The sequence below is a fragment of the Phallusia mammillata genome, chromosome 1 (genome assembly GCF_965637545.1).
Source record: "Phallusia mammillata chromosome 1, kaPhaMamm4.hap1.1, whole genome shotgun sequence".
NCBI classification, from domain to species: Eukaryota; Metazoa; Chordata; class Ascidiacea; order Phlebobranchia; family Ascidiidae; genus Phallusia; species Phallusia mammillata.
The window spans coordinates 10,115,824-10,134,792 of record NC_137252.1 but is presented as its reverse complement, the minus strand read 5'-3'; the positions used below and the strand labels follow the sequence as shown (position 1 = coordinate 10,134,792).

General features: G+C 36.9%; 2 protein-coding genes across 6 annotated transcripts in view; both read right to left on the bottom strand.

The window, feature by feature from the left end:
• Window positions 1-6,936, bottom strand: part of LOC145228239 (uncharacterized) — a 44,868-nt gene extending 37,932 nt beyond the window's left edge. For 2 of the 5 annotated variants that reach the window (XR_013860055.1, XM_080093248.1), the window contains exons 1-4: window positions 6,675-6,925; window positions 6,498-6,570; window positions 6,079-6,270; window positions 5,413-5,486 (exon numbers count right to left, since the gene is read on the bottom strand). Coding sequence is in view for 4 of the 5 variants with exons in the window: in XM_080093248.1 (XP_079949374.1) it covers window positions 5,413-5,486; window positions 6,079-6,270; window positions 6,498-6,570; window positions 6,675-6,731 (396 nt within the window). In the remaining variant the exon portion in view is untranslated. Of the gene's footprint in view, window positions 1-5,412; window positions 5,487-6,078; window positions 6,271-6,497; window positions 6,571-6,674 lie in introns of all 5 variants that reach the window. The other 3 variants (XM_080093238.1, XM_080093242.1, XM_080093241.1) reach the window with 2 other exon arrangements.
• Window positions 6,937-7,448: 512 nt separating this feature from the next.
• Window positions 7,449-11,362, bottom strand: LOC145228396 (serine/threonine-protein phosphatase 4 catalytic subunit). The gene is made up of 7 exons (XM_080093449.1): window positions 11,009-11,362; window positions 10,587-10,739; window positions 9,841-9,903; window positions 8,865-9,026; window positions 8,651-8,726; window positions 8,215-8,404; window positions 7,449-8,035 (listed from the first exon to the last, which is right to left on the bottom strand). The coding sequence occupies exons 1-7, from the start codon at window positions 11,156-11,158 to the stop codon at window positions 7,906-7,908; spliced, it is 924 nt and encodes a 307-aa protein (XP_079949575.1). The 5' UTR covers window positions 11,159-11,362; the 3' UTR covers window positions 7,449-7,905.
• Between the last annotated feature and the right edge of the window lie 7,607 nt (window positions 11,363-18,969).

Below are 18,969 nucleotides of genomic sequence, written 5' to 3'. Positions count from 1 at the left end.
TCAATATTATGGACGTCGCTGAAAAATTCAGAGATTGCAACATTCTTGGCTTACACAGCTGTTGGTTTGTATTTGTACCAAACTCCCCCGTGTCAATATTTACTCTTCGGTTGCATCTTCATAAAGAACAATAGGCAGTTGTCTCGTATATACATTGTTTGATTGAGTTATGCCTCGTGCGCAACTTAGGGACGGGGGCGTTGTGTCTGTCAACAGATGCTTAACAAATGAACTGCCATGATTTTTCATTAAGCTATCTCTGTTTTATTGCATTCTTTTGAAATTAAAAAAACCTCGTTGTCCAGAAATGATTTTTAAACTGTTCACCACAAACTACCCCAAAAAGCATATCGAACGCACCCACGCTGTTCACGAAAAAAACACGTAAAAATACAATAACAATTGAACTCCCACAAACAAAAAACTATAATACAAATATGATCAACCTAAAACCTACACGATATTTTTCAGCACATATTACAAGTTATTTCAAAACGATCAGCAAAATGTTACTCATTCTTTCCTCTGTTTCGTATAAAACTGTGAGGCACATTGATCTGAACAATAAGCGTGTCAAAGTATTCGCCTATTCCAGAAACAGATGACGTAACTAGAATTTCATACAGTATTCTGTTTTGCTCAGAAAGGAATGAAGCCTCGGGCGTTGGTTGCTGCGTTTAGCATCGTTGCGCTAAGGCTTGGTCATCGCAAATGACTGTATCAGCCCGGTGTAATTGTATACAATCTGCCTTGAAATTAATTGGCTGTGGCCACAGCTAGTTGAAAGCTGCCCGGCCGACGGAATCTGATAATCCTAGCGTATTTGGCAATCACTACCTTATAGATATGCACCCTGAATTTGCCGAAAATATACGGTGTGCAAATGGTATTCTTTCTGAACAGGTGCTTAACGCAATAACACCCAAGCCGCAGGGAAAATTTAAACAAGCCCCTCTCGTTATGCCTATCGAGATAATAGATAAAAATTAACGCACCACAAAAACGCATAAAACATTTCATGTGATTTTAAATGCATCTTGGGTCATTTTCTTCCAAAAGTCAAAGTTTATAGTTCTGGTCTATGGATAGATTTTGTCTGTACTTTATACTGTAAAAAATACCTCAAGTTTATTTCTGTATGTAAACAGCACCGGTCAATACCATTCAATAAATCAATAATTTATGATTGTACCCGACATTTTTGAGGCACGCCCGTTTGTTTCATCGCTTAATTATTGATTGGTAATTTAATACGCGAAAAGTACTATCGGCATTTAATAATTTATGTTCTAAAATACAATATTAACTGAACTACAAGGCCGCGATCGGTCTTTCCACTCTTTTTTGCACCCTACCTTGTAAACAAACCACAGACTAAAAAGGAAATTAAAGTGTTTAATGTCAAAACATACATCTCTTTAGGATGACTTTGCATATTATTTATATGAAACATAGTTAAAGAAACAAACTTGCACATTTATATATTTAAAAATTGCACCTAAAATATCAATCTGCCAGAAGAATCAAACTGGCGCTATAACAGAATAGTCCCGTAAATCTCAACATGCAAATCGGAATTTTTCAAAGTCATCGCCGCAACGACCTGATGAACGATAACCGAGCTTCTTACATCGGCAATGCGTCATGTGAGGTGTATACATTGGTATTGACGCGGCACTAAACAACGCACCAAGGCGTATGCAATCAAGCGCGACCGCGTGTCAGGCAACTCATCAAAGAACAACTGCGGTTGCGCGTCACTGCACAAGAATTCTGCTCGTGACGTCACTTAAATATTTTCAGGTAGTACAGTGGTGCTGATAAGGCACATGTAGTTCACAACTACCACAATTTTGCGGCTACGCTAACCTATGTCGATGGGTCATGGAGAGCATGCATCATCGTTGACGAGCTTTAGGTTTGGGCCTTATTGGTCTGGAATTTTAACCAAAAACCAAGCATGCCCTTGATTCTCTCACAATTTTAGGCAAAGTTGAAACTGAGAAGCTTACAGTCCACTCATGTAAGTGTTTTTAGGAAAAGGTTCACGCTTTGTACATGGCATCCCTAAAGCACGAGTTGTCCTAAGGAGCGTTGCAACCTAATTTTGCTCGAAGACTTGTAGTTTCAAAACTTGGCACCAAACAAACGAAAAGTGAAATTAAAAAAGGCGAATAGTTTTTTCCTGTTAAATTTAAAACTGCTTCGCTAAAGTGTACTGAAATTCTCATCGCAATCATGAGAAATTTTAATCTCTAATCATTTGCTAACAAATTCTGGATATTCTTTATATGGTTGAAACAATGTATCCTAAATCTCTATAAATGAATGAAAGCCATTAAACTTTAGATAACTTTTGCGACAGGAAAGTTGAAACAAAATTAATTTACCAACAATACAGATCAAAGTACATCACATACGTATACTTTAGTACATTAAAATCTATCTAGTTGAATTCCCGCAATGGCAAAACCCAAAACGGCACAAAGTTAAAGCACTTTACACCATACACGTATTCAGGTAGCTCTTGATTTCGCGCTACTAAACCTGCAACACCTGGAACTGTCTCTAGTCTTAACAAAGATCCGTAAACGCTAGCACAAAACTTTCCACTCGGTCTCACACCTTGGCAAGTCGGATGCATCAGCGAGAGGTTGAAGCATCCAAGCAGGCTGATTTCCCAAGCTCGGTGGCAAACTGAGACGCAAATTTCAAGGTTGGTTTAGCCTGTTAGCACCGGCGGGCTCGTACCTAGCTTCAACAGAGACATGAAAATCTTCTTGTCGATCGCGCGTCGCATTTTTTCGTGCACGCGCAAATTACGACGTAACGTGGCTGATTGTTGAATGCCGTCCTTGCGACTTGCAGCGATGAATTGCGGTGCGTGTTTTAAACATTCTTTTCCGACTTGGATAAGTTAGCATAAAAACGTAAAACAAGACATTGACAATCGACCACTTTTAGCGCATCCTAAAACTTCTTACCCAAATGCTTAGTGTATGTCTTTTGCGTATCTTTTGAAATTAATATGATAGATCAATTCTTCGAGACATTTCTTCACTCACGTCCTATACAAAACTTTAAAAAACGGTGGTACACCTCAAGCAAAAACTGCAAGTGAAAAATCAAAACTTAGTAATTTACAACAATTCGGCAAGACAGTGGCGTTTTAAAACTGTTGTACAACAACAATAACTGCACATATACAGAAATATTACAAATCTTTTTCCCTGGATACCAATTCAAAGAACCTCCAAGCACAGGCTAAGTATAGACGAAAACGGAAACGGACAGACAGGGAAATGTCAAGCAAGCATGTCCGAGGTTGCCCAGATGTTTGGGTTGTCAACAACGTTGGTATTTTCGTCCATTACTTACCGTGGATATGTACAAAACGCAAAGAAGTCTTTGGCCTACACATTAGAATATTTGAGACCGATTGGAGACATATTTTAGGAACTGACGGTTTTTCAGAATAATATGGGTAAAAACTAGAGATGTACCGAATATTCGGTTTACCGAATTTATTCGGCCGAATCGGTCATTTTTGCAAAGATTCGGTTTCGGCCGAATAATTTGTTGCGATTCGGCCAAAACCGAATCTTTTACGAACACAAATTTAAAACGTTAAACGTGTCTTTTCTGATTATTAAGGTACCACGCAATTTTGCACAAACATAATTAAGCACAAACATAACGAAAATCGCGTCAATGTTGATCTTTTTCAACACATTATCGTTTTTCCCACTGTAATAAAAAAAATATTAATTCATTGGCAGGTTGCCAATCATGCTTGAGGCAATTTTAAACCCCATAGAACTGAAATGAGAACGAAACACAACTTTCCTGCACTAGTTGCTTGGTAGATAAACATTTTTTCGTGTCAAGCGCGTAGCGTACGACTTCGCGTGACGTCATAAATGATTCGGTTGATTCGGACGAATTTATTCGGCAAAACCACCGAATATTCGGTTTCGGCCGAATCGAAATTTAGCCGATTCGGTACATCACTAGTAAAAACGCCATCGATGTGCGTTACAGAACCATTTATAGGTTTGCATATCACTGCAGCCCAGGTCTACGTTTGCTTTCAAAAAACAAGGACATTTCTTAGAAATGAGTAAAATAGTTTTCTAAGACATGGCCCTTCAAAATAAGGACGGTATGGCAACCCTCTTATACCGTATATGTTAAAGCGATCAATTCGGTGTATTCCACTATAATTCGATAAGCCTCTAGTTAAGAACTAAAAAAAAAACGGCGATCACATCAATATGACAAATATATTCTTCAATAGTTGTTCCAAAGTTCGATAATAATACTTCAGTAAGAACATATCGGCATGAACATATAGAAACGCAAAACTCGTTTTTATTTTATATTATCACCCATGCATGCTTAACACAAAGAAACGCCACCGTCCATTGAACCAGAGTTAGTCTACATGGCCTATTACAATCGAGACCACGCAAGCAGAACAAACAGAGAAATGTTTGCAGTCCAAGTAGACAAACAAATGATCGCCAAAAAGAAAAGGTAACAAGCTTCGGACGTGATTTAGCGTTACATGACATGCTTTTGTGGTCACGTTTGAAAAGAACGTTTGTTTTAGAACCACCAGACTCGTGGCAAAAAGTTCTGATCTTAATATAGACCAAGTTTGTTGTTCCAATAACGAAGGGTTCAAAGCTTAAGCTAAAGAGAAAAAAGTAAACGTTAATGAGACAAAAGTTTTTAAACCACAGCTAAACGTCGTACATGGTACAATTCTGTGATCTAAAAAGTCGAAAAATAAACGATCCGACGGACTAGCAAACGGGACTCTTTGGTATTTTTTGGTATTAACGCATATGTTGTGGAAATAAACATAAACACTACTATTTTATCTATGCTTCTAATTGACACTCGTATCTTCTTTAAGTCCAAAGAAAGTGGATCAGAGCCCATGCGATTAAAAGTCAAAAAGGTAAGAAAAAACGTTAGAATTACTGCCCGTTAGTGGGTTAAACGAAAAGTGTGGCAAACTAGCTCAATACCCCCACCAAGCGTCGACCATAAAACAAGGAGAACATCAATTAATTGTTGGTTGACTTTGCCTATAGGCTCCAACGTCGAGATTAGACAGAAAATACAGGCCCAAAATTCACAAATTTAAAGAAAGATAAAGTTAATAGTACCAAAATAATTTTATTTCAGTAAAAACCGCACAAAACTACCCTAGACCAGTTCATAGTATCAAAGAGGTAAGCAGCCTGGTTAAAAATAAAGGAACCAATGGGCCCAGCACACAGCACATTTTTTTAATTTTTAACTACATTTGAATTTACTCGATTTAGCAAAGGCTTGTCCGACTCCAGTCAGAGGCAAATTATTAACAGGATTACCCATGTTTAACAAGGCATTGTTACTTACATATTGACACAGTTTCTCCATTACAAAGGGTTGTTGTTCATTGTTTGTTTTCTGGTCCTTTGCAGGTGTTGTTCCTTTAAATACATGTTTAAATTAAATCTGAATACTAAAACAAATTACTAAATTTACAAAAAATGGTGTACTTTAATGGGTGGTATTAAGTATAAATTTGAACTTTGTTGTACAAACAAGAAACCCAATAAAAAGAAACTAATCAAAACAAACAAAAAAGCCCTTTCGGTCATAGATTCGATTAACAGTTACTTATGTGTAACTGGTTGGTTGCAACTTTAAAGGCACAATTTTATGTTTTATTCAATTCAACTTAACCCAAACTTGAACACTGCAATGAAACATTTAGTGCTTTTGTTTCATCAAAAAAAAACTTTCAGTGTATTACCAATGTTTATTATTTAAAGTTTCGGAAAGCTGCCCCCAGTTTTATTGTGCCACTCATGAATGTTGCAATGTTTCTGAAAATTATTAAGCTTGGGTCAGGACAGCCTTTTTCATATTTACATTATCTATTGAAAACCAAAGTTTCGAAAGCTGCCCTAATTTTATTATGCCACTTACAACTGGTAAATCATTTCCGAAAATTAATAAACTCCAACCAGTAAATGATTACCAACTTATATTATCTAAGGACCAAATGAAAAGGTTTACCCGAAGCAGTCAAAAACTGGTGAACATTAGGGTTTTCACAGCCACAATAGCACAGCATGTTGTCAAAATCTTGTGCAGAAATGCTTGGTGGCCTGCCAGTCTTAACAGATTGCTCAATGGATTGTTCTGGAATAGAACTATTTGTTGGAACACTCCTTGCTTTATATCTCCGACTTCTGCGTAAACCTGAATCTAAAAATTCAACTTGTCACCATGCTGATAAAATAAAATCAATCATAATGACAAAAAAGCCACAAAACATTATATATTTTAGTAAGGTTTTTGACTGCATCTACATTGCAGTGTGGTGCAGCAAACAGTTTAGTTTACACAAACATCAGTTACACAATCAAGGACACAGTTACACAGGTCAAACATTTTTGGCCTAACTTGTTCTATAAAAATAAAAATATGTTTACCATTTTCATCCCGAAGATGCCATATTTGTGACCTAATAAAAGCTCTTTCCTTTGAATCATTGGAAGCAGACAACTAAAAAACAAAACCTGTGTAATTATGGAAATGGTGTTTTATGTTGGCAAAACAAGTAATTATGACACAAACCATATAAAATTTGGTAACTCAATCAACTTTACCTTCCGTTGCAGGTCAGTAACTTTTTCTTGGTTGGTTGTATGCATTTTTAAAGTCATCAGAACATTCAGTTCAATCGTTCAGTAACCATTAAGTTTAGTTTACATACCGTATTGAAGGTAAGCGAAAGCCTTAATAACACAACAAGCAACAACACATGCACTAATACATTTTCGTCAATATTTTCTGTTGGAGGTAAACTGATAATACGAGTTAAGACGGCGCCCAATTAGCTCCAGCCAGACAGACAGCAAACAATTAAGGCGAACCATACAAGTTTACAGAAAATCAAGAAGCGCAGCTTATGGCACATGACAACGATAGAAATCATACGTGCGTTACATTTCTATGTCACATCTTTTTTCTCTCTTAAGGCAAGTGCAAAATCACGAATTTTTTACCACAATCGTGACAGAAATATCAGAATTGTGAACTAACGATTGCATTTTTTTTACTGCTCATCTAAAATTCTACTTTGATTTACATTTATTTAGTAACACGATCTGATATGAAATAAGATTGTAAAATACTTTTATTTCTTGGCAGCCCCCCTCTGCGAAATAGCTTCATGGATCCCCCAAGGGCGGCGGACTCAGTTTGAGAACGACTGTATACAGGATGTAAAATGTTATTTCAACTTGCAAGGTTGATTAAAAGCTATTTTGTTTCACAACTTTGACAAACTTGGAAAATATCAGCAAAGCAATCAGGAAAGGTATTTTCAGTTGCAAGTGAACCTACTGCACCTGTTCAGTCCACACAAAAAAACATACACATTTGTAAAACGTTTCACTATTTTGTATTTCTTACAAAACAAAGCAGTACAATGGAGGTACTGGAAGAAGAAAGAGCTTCCACATCCACTATTACCCCGAGTAGAGTTGATACAGCACACCTTGCTGGGACCAAATCAAACTTGAACATTATAAAGAACGTAAAAATATAGAAAACGTTTGTGTTGGTGCTATAAAACGGCATTAACAGAATGTAGGGCATACCACAAACATCTCCATTAAGCTATATACTGCAGTGTTTAAATTTATTGTGTGATTTTTTCCCCCTTTTAACCCACTTATACAAGACTTTATACTCAAAAAGAATTTTAGATAAGGCAAAAAAGGCATTACTGGCTTTAACTATATAAATGCTCTCATGTAAAGGATGAGTGTTGGAAGGTAAAACCTGGCACAGAACAAAGGAGAAATATTAATCTACAATGTATAAAAATTGACTTTACAAAAAGTAATCTGGAAGAGGCTTTTTTACAGGGACTCCTCTGGCCTCTTGTGGAGCTGCTTCAAAAATTATGAACTCCTTTTGCAAGTGTTCATCTAGTTCAAAGATTGCTGCCACATTGCCACACCTTAAAAAAATACAGCAAAATAAATTCTACTCAAAAATGGTGAAAAACTCAAACATTTGCACACAAATTACACAGGTTTATATGTAAAAAGACATTACATTGCAGATTTTAAATAATCCTTAGATAAATTTACGATCTGGACATTTTAGAATACCCAAAAAATAAGTGAACTAACAAACCTGTAACAATAATTTGGAGCAGACCACACAGTGAGTACAGTTTCATTAAAATGCCATTTAAATCCTTCCATGACCAGTTGATGTGCCCGACAGATCATGTCGATGTCATTGGCATGATTGAAGTTTGAAACAACATCGCTTCCAAACAGGTATCCAGCACCACGAGGACTTACTCCCCAACCAGTGGTATCTGAATAAATTGCAACTTTATTACACTGTGTAAGAACAATAAAAAGACAGTAAGCCTGTCATACATAACAGAAAATGAAAAAAAAATGTTTCGAAATGAGGTGTTAGTTGAGTTATTTCACTACTAGTCTACAATGAATTGGTAATTGTGGTATAACAAGGGCAAAGTCTTTGTTAGAGTGTTCATCTTTATCTTGCAGGACACAGGGTAGAATGTAATTTTTTGTTTGTAAATGACAACACCAACCTTCTGGGTCTGACCACAAAAGGTCACACATCGGACCGTCATGCGGAACTTCCTGTTTCCGATCTATTGTTCTGATCTACAGGGAAAAAAGATCACAGTTTAAAACCTACAATATGTGAAAAAATATAAATTTATCACATAGCAAAGTCAGTTTACCAATATTAAACATAATGTATGTTAATACTGTATGTGTGTATATGAAGCAAATTTTTACCTGGTCTAATGTTTGTATTGATGGCGACAGTCCCCCATGAACGCAGAAGATTTTTCCATCAATAATGGCTGACAAGCTCAAATAGTCAAAAATCTCAGTGCAGTATCGCCAAACAGTAATAGATCCATACTTGCGAAGGCACTCATCGTAAAACCCATACACCTGTAAAAAAGCAGCAACAAAAACAGCAACATTAAGTTTTGTCCATTCAAGATGTAAACATATATCAAACTGGTCTCCCAAGCTATTCTATTTAGCAAGACATAAGCAAGAAAAGTTTAGCCTGTAGTGAGATTCAAACCAATGATATAAGCAGGGTCGCCATCGACTTGAAACCAAAAACAAGGACAACCAAAAATTACATTTTCCTGCGAAACAAAACAAACGTTTTTGAACAAATCTTTGATTTGTACGAGCCGTGACATGTCATATGCAATGTTTTGGCCAGAAACAATATTTTGAACCTACTCCATGTACGTAGAAAATACTTCGTGCATCTCACAACAGTTCAGGTCTATAAGTTTACTTTTACTATTACTTGTACCAGAGATTTGACTAGTAATTGTTGAAAATAAGACAAAAGAAGGACTCAAGTCAAAAATAAGGACATTTCTCAGAAAGAAGGACAAAGAACTTTTCTAAGACATTGCCCTTCAAAATAAGGACAAATCTTAGAAGTAAGGACGGTATGGCAACCCTGGATATAAGCCTATATCAGGCATTTTACCTACAACAGGCTGCCATTCAACTAAGTTATAAAGGTGCAGTGGCAAGCCTGTCAGAAATCTTTTATTTCGAGCTATAGGCAAATAATATAAAAACGTAATGTACCTGTGCAGGGTTTTTTTAAGGTTTGGTTTGGGTGACCACTAAGTAGTTTTAAGAGACCGCAAGTGTTTCATTTAAATACCAAAAAATAGCCATATTTGCTTTTTGGGAAACCGCTGGAGAAATACACCTTAAAAAAACACTGTACCTGTGTAATTTGTCGACTTTCATGGTTTCCTCTGATCAAAACAATTCTGTCTGGATAACGTACCTGTATAAAAAAGTTTATTGTTTGAAAAATGTGTGTTCTTTGCACATGAATGATTCATTAAACAAAAAATGTAGTTTAGGACAGGACATAGACGGGCTCCTCTAAAATACGCAATCTACGCAATCTACGCAATCTGTATGCAATCTGCTTATAAAACGTATGCAACCTTTAAAAAATGTTGACGGTTAGGGCTTTTAGGGTCTGGGTGAGGGTTTATAATAAAATTAACACTATAATTTAGTTTTAGATGTCCAGTTTGGGCTTAATATTCTCATATGTGTTGAGAGTGGTACTAAACACTGTATGGTACCGCATGTTAACACTTGTAGAGAAAATTTGACCTGAAACGCATCTGAAATTAAATTATAAAGTTAATTGTATCACAAACCGTCACCCTGACCCTAATAGCACTAACCGTCAACATCTTAGTTAGTTTTTGTTAGTAGATTGCGTATAGCTTGCGTAGATTGCGTAGATTGCGTAGATTGCGTATTTTAGAGTGGCCCGACATAGACCCCCCAAAAAAGATCAAAATATTGGCAAGTTAGCAACTATAAAAGACTTAACAGGAAGGCAATGAAGTATATCAATTTACAAGATGTATGTTAATTCCACAAAAGTGTAAAAACATTGGTATGAGGGCATAATATAATATGCAGAAAACATAAAGTGCATATTCATACCTTTAATGCTAATAACAATATAAAAGTTTCAACACTGTAAAAACCGCGATCAACAAAATCTCCTAGAAAGAGGTAATTGGTATCAGGCATATCTCCGCCAACTTTAAACAGCTCTGTGAGGTCATAAAACTGGCCATGTATGTCTCCACAAACCTGCAGCAGAACAAAATTATTTAAAGATTGTCCACAAAAACATAAAAAAGTTTAAGATGTCCTAGCCAAATTGCAGTGGCAACAGCTTATTTATTTGCAGTGGCATACTTTAAAAGTTATAGCAAATAATATTTTCATTTAATAACATGAACATTTGCCAAAATGCATGACAGATGGGAGTATTATTATGTTACACATCTATTGATTTGAGGCAATTGTATTCGTTTGGAAAATATCATCGATAGCATTTTATTATTCAAATTACTTACAATAACGGGCGAATCGACTCTTTGCACATTGCTTTCTTCGACAAGGATTTCACGGGCTTTTGCGCAAAGTGCCTTTACTTCACTTTCTTTAATAATTTCGCATCGCTTTAGCTGTTCAATCTGTCGGTCCAAGTCGCTTGTGTCAGCCATTTTTCGACCGGGTTAACAAATCGACGGTGGGGCAACGCTTTCTGCCAGTTTTTAATGCGAATTGTTTGGTTTAAAATGAGAGTGAATCAAGTAAACGCGCTAGTAGCCGCCAAACGCCAACTGGTTTCAGCAGTTCTTCTTGCAAAGGGAATTTCTCATTTACATAATACTACATCCAATGATTCGACAGTAAATATTCCAAGCCTTCGATGCAATGATCAAAGAGTATTTGCAATGATGTACCGATAAAATTAAATACAAAAAAGCAATGTAACATAAAACGACGAACACAACAACCGATACTACACAAAAGCAAAACAGGTAGGGAACATTGCAAACGTTACATTTGTGCAACTCCAAAGTCACGAAACAAAAAATATTATGCAATACAAGTGCAAAAAATGTTTAATCAAAAAATTATGGTTTGTTATATGATTGGATCAACATTGGTTGATTTCAAACACACCAGACGAATTTGGGCTAGCATTATTCAGTCTTGTAATAAATTTACTTTGTCAGTCAAAACGTCACTCTTTGCGAAGACCAGTAGTTGTTGTTATGGAATTCTCTACCACTTTGGTGTCTACCTTGTTTCTTCCACACAAGGGATTCAAACGCATACGAAAGTCGCGAAAAGTTAAAGTTAAGCACAAGACGTGAAAAATTAGAATGTATTGGTAGGCGAGAAGCACAAATACAGTGGAAGCCCACTCGCCAATTTGTTTTGAAAACGTACAAACTACAATAAAGAAAATGATGTCGGAAACAAAAACAATCGTTGTGCTAACACTGATTCGAACAATTGTTTTACGTATTTGTTGATCACTGATTCGTAACATCAAAGGGGCAATGGAAAGACCCACAATGTTAACCTGACTCAGTGTAAAGACGAAAGTAGAAATACCCGCCGGAAGCAGTAACGATTGGCCAGTGAATTCGCATCCCCGGATCGTTGCAGCTTTTCCTCTAACCGTTGTCACAACAAGGAAAGTCATCTGGCTGACTGGCACTAAAGTCAAGGTTACATATCTGATTACATCGATGGTGCGTTTAATAAACTTGCTGTTGAAAGTAATGGAATTGTTCAGGGTTCCTTGTCGAAGCCTAAGCACTGTAAACACTGTTATTTTAACAGCCACCAGAAACATGTTTCGCAAGATGCTGGATCCAACACACCAGTGCCAGCTAACTTCAAAAGGAACGGTGTCCAATGCACAGAAAACGGAGTCAAAGAAAGAGAAACAAGCTACCATTGATATAAGGCGGTTGGTTAGTTTCAGAACATCCGTCCTTTCATTACCTCGTTGTTGATAAATCAAAGAACATGAACAAATATAGAGAGATGCAAGTAGCAGAGGTGGAATCATGATTCTCTCGTAAAGACGAGAGCCAAACTCAACAGAAGTGGCGTTTGCTTCTTGTGTGGCGAATACAGGCGTTGTGAAATTTCCATTCATTGCAGGGCTACTTTGAGAGTCTCAGAAACAATAGCTCTGTTTAATTGTCTTGGTCTGCAATATATAAACCGTGCTTATCATTAGTGGTCAAATGCTAAAATAATCTGGCACCGAATTACCCTGTAGAACTTTCGTCGGTAAGCTGTAACCAGTAAAATTATACGTAACGACTAAGCGGTCATGACGAGCACATTTATTTAACCTTCCAAAATAATGAAATTTGAGTTGTGTCGCTGATGGTCGAATACGTTGAAAATTACATAACCATATCACGTTTCGAACTCACATCTGTTTGTCCTGTTACAATCAATGCCTAACACTTAATCAGAAACGAACTTTTATATTCATGTTTTTCTAGCTACGTCCTAAGCAAACAGCATGACATATGGCACGTTCCATAGACTTTGTTGAACCAAAAAATCTCAGTCAAACAGGAACGAAAATTTCTTTTGAAGTGGCCGAAGTATATGTTTATTGCGATAAATATCCATCAATCACACAAACGGGACAAAAGCGTAAAACAGCAATAGTGAAATAAAAAACGACAATTTGAAAATGTTTACGGATTGTTTTTTCGTTGTTGAAAATTGTGCAAAGCCAAAAGTATTTGCCAGCGAGCGCAAAAGCATTCTATCTCGGCAAAGCTGGTACTGACAACAATGCCCTTCAACTTTGTTTACTGTAAACAACAATTAATGCAGAATCGCCTTCGTTTTTTACGTTCAGGCTTTTTACTGTCTGAAACATCTTTCAGTGTCAAAAAATTGCTTCGAAGCAACATCCGCTGATTGAATTACAGAACCTTTTACGTTTTTGCCTTGCGATGTTTTTGCGACATTGTTAGTGATTCTGTTTGCGCATTTGAAAGGACTTTATCTTCAAGAGAAACAGTTAGTTTGGATCCTTTAGCTTGAGGTTTGGAATCTACAACTGGCAGCTGTGCAATGGGCCAACTCGATTGATTCTCGTTTCCAATCTTTGACGTTAATGTATCTTTTTCCTTTGTCAGTTGCTTGAGAGAATTTTTAGCTTCTACTTCTATCGCAGCATCAATGGACAGATGACTGATTGTAGTATTTTGTCTCCTGGACTGATGGGCGATTTCTAGTCTCGATCTTTCGCGACTATTTAATCTGTTTTTTCATCATGAGGTCGTGGCATGACTGCCCAAATTTGGACATATGTTAGTTATCAACCTGAACTTGATTCTTTAGAAGTTTGACCCCGAATGACCCAGAGGTTCACCCACAGGCCCCCGAAACGTAAATGTGTCTAACGCTCGTTTGGTCAGGAAAGACACTGTAGGCAGAAGTACCAAGAGAGTAACTCACTGGTTTACGATAGCGGGAGGGCTCAGCTTGACGTCGGACAGACGTTTTACGAGACGTCGTTTCAGTGATTAGAAATCAGCTGTTTTGCACAACAATGCTATGTCGTTTATTAAGTTATCACTCACATTTTTAGTTTTGTGAAGGTTTTACACCTATGACGTGATTTAAACCTAATAACCGTGCTTCGGACTAAAAATTTGTCCTTAAGAATCTAAAAATCACCACAACATTTGTTTACTGTAAATCTGCACAAACGCGCGTATGGGGACCCATTTGTTTTTGTTTACAAAAACAATCATATGTGTAGATCAAATGATGTGTATAGTAAATTGGTAAATATCGTATAGAATATATGAAATGGAAGTATAACAGAAAGCCACTCTTCTAGTTTTTTTGGAAAACTTGACAACAGGGCAAATACAGGTGGAAATCATAGCAAAAGGCGCCAAATCTATATCTTGATCACAGCGTACCGCTGTTCCTCAATGAGTTTGTCCATTTCTAGACAAGTGTGGTTTGCCCCACGTCACTAAGGTTGCCCCTTTTAATACATGCGGATCAGTAATCGTTGATTGGTTGTGCACGGGGCATTCTGGAACACATTGTATTTCTGTTTTTAAACTGGTGGATGTTTTGGTCGTAACAGCGTATGGCTTCTAGGGATCAGGCCATCTTAGAACCCTTCGATACGGTTCACTTGGTAAGGGTATAGCAGTAACTTAAACAACTTCACTTTGTTGAAGTTTAAGCCCTTGTGGCTTTAATGGCGTGGTTTGTGTAGTCGAATCCCTTGCAAAAACGTCTGTAAGGCAGTTATTCAACTGCTTTGTAGTGCAACGCAGTAAGTAATTGACCTGCGTCAATCCAGTGTCAGTGGAAAGAACTGAATACATATTTTGCACCCATTCCGGTTTTACTGAGGAAGAGGTTCGAGCTGTCAAAATATTTTTCCAAACTGCTGATATATCTTTCCCGTAAAGACTGGATTCGATGTAAGCTGAAAGCGGGCGAATTGGACGCCCTGTTTGGAACAGCACTACATCTCGCGGGTGCAACTGTATATATCTGCTGTCAACCGTATGTTTTAGGAACCAGCTTCCTTGATTATGACTCGCAATGATGCAACCTGTTGACAAACCATTTTTTACCGAGTTGAATTATTATAATAGTTAACTATGTTTAAAAGTATAGGGCTCTGCTGTTCATCTTTGAGAATATTATTCTAATTGTATACCTTTATGTGTGTTTTTTTCGGGAGATGATAAAGGTTTATGCCCAAGTACGTTCTTGGAATTTTCCAAATTGGTTGCTACGTGAAACATTAAATTTTGGCATAGCACGAATTAAGTCTTATGTATTGCTTTATACAAAAACATACCTATCGTGGAGTTCAGCAAAACAGGTATGTTGAAAATTCGATTTAGATCTGATCCACGATGCTATTTGTGGAAATACATGGGTTAGTTGGCTATTTTTCTACAAGCAGTACTGGTATGATTAAAAAAACTTTGAAAACAATAAGATGGGAGCAGGACTGTATCGTTTTTGTGCATTCAGTCAGCCAAATAGTAAGTTATCATTACCTGCATCGATAAGGACCTAACTCTCAGGTCAGGACACCTGTAAAAAAGCAAAGTTGTAAAATAAAGCATACATTAACCAAGCACACACTTTTTTTCCTTCTCTTACCTCTCTTTCTCAAACCCCACAGCTGATAGAAGAATGAAAATTCCCTCCTCGTTGCCACATTTTTTCCAATACGGATATAAATTCGCCATTTTGCCAGAGCATATAAATGCACAAATGGTTTTTATTTCGATTTTAACGAAAAATGCCCAAAAAGTTGTAAGTTACCATGAAACCAATTATTAGGTAAAGGTAGTGTGACATCATATTGCCGCATTTGTGACAAGTTTTGGCTGACAAATGTTTGCAGGCATCAGCTTATTGTGTGTTAAGTTACTGGCTTTAGTTTTGCTTTTGTGGAAGATAAGAAATCAAACTTGTATCTTGTGTATATGCTGCGTTGTCTCTTACAGCACCACTGTTTTCCCGAACAAATTGAGTCAAAATTTAGAATATGTCTAAATTTCTTTGGATTTGGATAGTTTGTACCTCATACAGCATAAACATTTAAGCGATGTAATCGATTGCTGTTTTAAACGCCACGGCATTAATCTTTTTTATTCTTTTTTTCACAAAATGCATTTAATGCAACCTTTTTGTATCGCAAATTGACAACACAGACGATAACACATTACCACAAAATGGCATTAAATATGAGAAACAAGCGATACGACACAAAAAGTAAATAAACGTGTGTGCAATTCAAGTGTAAGTCTAAAAAAAATGTTATAGAATACAAGGTTTAAAACATTTGCTTCATTCAAACATGATGATTGTGTCCACCGCATAAGTGTAACAACTTTGTGGTCCCCGGTCAATATTTTGGAGACCAATTTCACTGATTTTTTGTTTTCTTTTGCATTGCATTTACACGATATCTTCTAGATAGACTGGACTTTTGTCACCCCTTTCCACATTGTCAGTCGAAATACCACCTTTTGTTTCGATAGAATTTGAAATATTTTGGGGGCCATCAGTAATTTGGGTTGCATATTCTCGAGGCTTGATACCTTGTTATTTGCACACAAGGGATTAAAACGCATGTGATAGTCGCGGAAAGTCAAAATTAAGCACAGCACGTGAAAAACCTGAATCCAATGGTAAATGAGGGGGAAAAACTCAAGAGAAGCCCATTGGCCAAATTGTTCTAAAAGCATCAACACAACATAAAGAAAAAGAAAATCAGAAATGAAAACTGCTGCTGTGCTCACACTGATTCAGACAACGGCTTTGCGCACATGTTCATCACTGATTCGCAATGTCAAGGGGGCAATGGAAATGCCGACGACGCTAACCTGACTCAGTGTAAAGATTAAAATAGAAATGCCCGCGGAAACCAACAACGATTGGCCAGTGAATTTGCATCCCCGGACGGTCGCAGCTTTTCCTCTAACCGTTGTGACAGCAAGGAAAGTCACCTGGCTGACTGGCACTAAAGTCAAGGTTGCATATCTGATTACAGCGATGGTGCGTTTAATAAACTTGCTGTTGAAAGTAATGGAATTGTTCAGGGTTCCTTGTCGAAGCCTGAGCACTGTAAACACTGTTATTTTAGCAGCCGTCATGAATACGTTTCGCAGGATAATGGATCCTGCACACCATTTCCAATTACTCAAAAGAAAGTTCCCAACGCAAAGATAATGCAGCCCGGGATAGAGAACACAGCTGCCATGAATACAAGACGGTTGGTTAGTTTCAGAACATCCGTCCTTTCATTACCTCGTTGTTGATAACTCAAAGAACATGAACAAATATAGAGAGATGCAAGTAGCAGTGGTGGAATCATGATTCTCTCGTAAAGACGAGAGCCAAACTCATCAGAAGTGACGTTTGCTTCTTCTATGGTGAGGACATATGTAGTGAAGTTGCCATTCATTGTAAGGTGACTTTCAGCGTTTTCAGAACACTTGTTTAAACAGTCTTTAATCTGCAATAAATATACTGTGCTTATTGTTAGTGCTAATATAATCTGCAACATGTTTGCATATAAATAATAATCAATTGACAGGTACTGACTTAGAGTTGTAAGTCGGGCTGGGTTCGGGCTAAGGCTTTTTTTTCAAAAAAATCGGCTTGATTTGGGCCTGATTTTATACTCTGCTTTAGCATTTTCTGAATAAATTTAAATAGCTAAGTGCTGGACCTGACCTATTGACAAACAGCCTTAAAGTGACTTGTTCAATAGTCAATTGTTATTTGTGTTTTTTGACTTCGTCTTCCGACAGACTTTTATGCATAGACCTGTCAATCAAACTTTCGGACCTGAACGAGTTTCTTAATAACGATTCAGGTTTCGGACTTGTACTTTCGGGACGGGCCGGGGCTCTAATTTCCGACCTGTTTACAACTCTGCACTGACTAATAAAAATGTTCAAAACCAGGAACCGCCCTATTATAACAAACAAAGTCATAAAGTAATGTCAAAATCCTACCACTGCTTTGCACTAATTAGTTTCATCAACAGTAAGTCATTAATTTTTGCCTGCACTTTAACTTGCTTTTAATTCACAAAATATATCAGCGCGTTTGGTGAAACTACTGCTATCATAATGAGAATACTGGTTTATACCTTTGAAAATGTTGAAATTCGAGTTGTGTCGCTAATGGCCGAATTTGTTGTATATTGCATAACCGTATCCCATTTCGTTTTCACATCCGTTTAGCTCTGTTTTTATCGATGGCTGAACCAGAAACGAGCTTTTATAATTATTTTTTATGTCCATGTCCCGAAGTAACAACACGGCATGCATGGCATTTTTTTAAACTTATTTTATTAACCTTAAAAGACAACTACTCTGAACCTAAAATATCAATTACCTTACGTAAGTACAACGGTTAACTCCTAAAAGATAATGATTCCACAACACTGTTGTCAATTTATCTCTTTTTGACACTTTAGGGTTTAGGCTATATTTGGCAAGTTGTCGAGTTATTTAGCATTACAAATGACATCTAGCAACAAGAGTCACAAGTTTTGTGAATTGGATGCGAATAAATACTGCGCGTATTTTAGATCTCAGTCAAATGTTACCGAGAATTTCTTCATAAAAGCATATGCGTATTTTTTATTATGATACAAATACATACTCTAAACCAGTGGTTCCCAAACTTTTTCATATTTTTTTCAAAACGGTCCCTTTGCCAATATTTTGAGGGCTCGCGGTCCTTAAGTTTAAATGTGTATTTCATAAAAACGAAAGTTGATTGCAGGATTTTAGCTAGGTATGTAAAGTTGCGCATAACAATCATCCAAAGACAGCATATGACATCACAAACAGGACAAAAACATTACAATTGTGCGCGAACAATTGCATTTTTAATAGTTGCCATTCAATAAAGGCCATTGTTTAGCAATGCATACAGTCGATTCTCAAATCAACTTTGATTTAAACTTATT

Excerpts from the sequence above, each read along its gene's own strand:
- LOC145228396 (XM_080093449.1), bottom strand. The coding sequence starts at position 11,158 with ATGGCTGACACAAGCGACTTGGACCGACAGATTGAACAGCTAAAGCGA. Across the intron at positions 9,904-10,586 it reads TATTGTTATTAGCATTAAAG|GTACGTTATCCAGACAGAAT; the intron begins GTATGAATATGC and ends TTTTTTATACAG. Across the intron at positions 8,036-8,214 it reads GCTCCAAATTATTGTTACAG|GTGTGGCAATGTGGCAGCAA; the intron begins GTTTGTTAGTTC and ends TATTTTTTTAAG.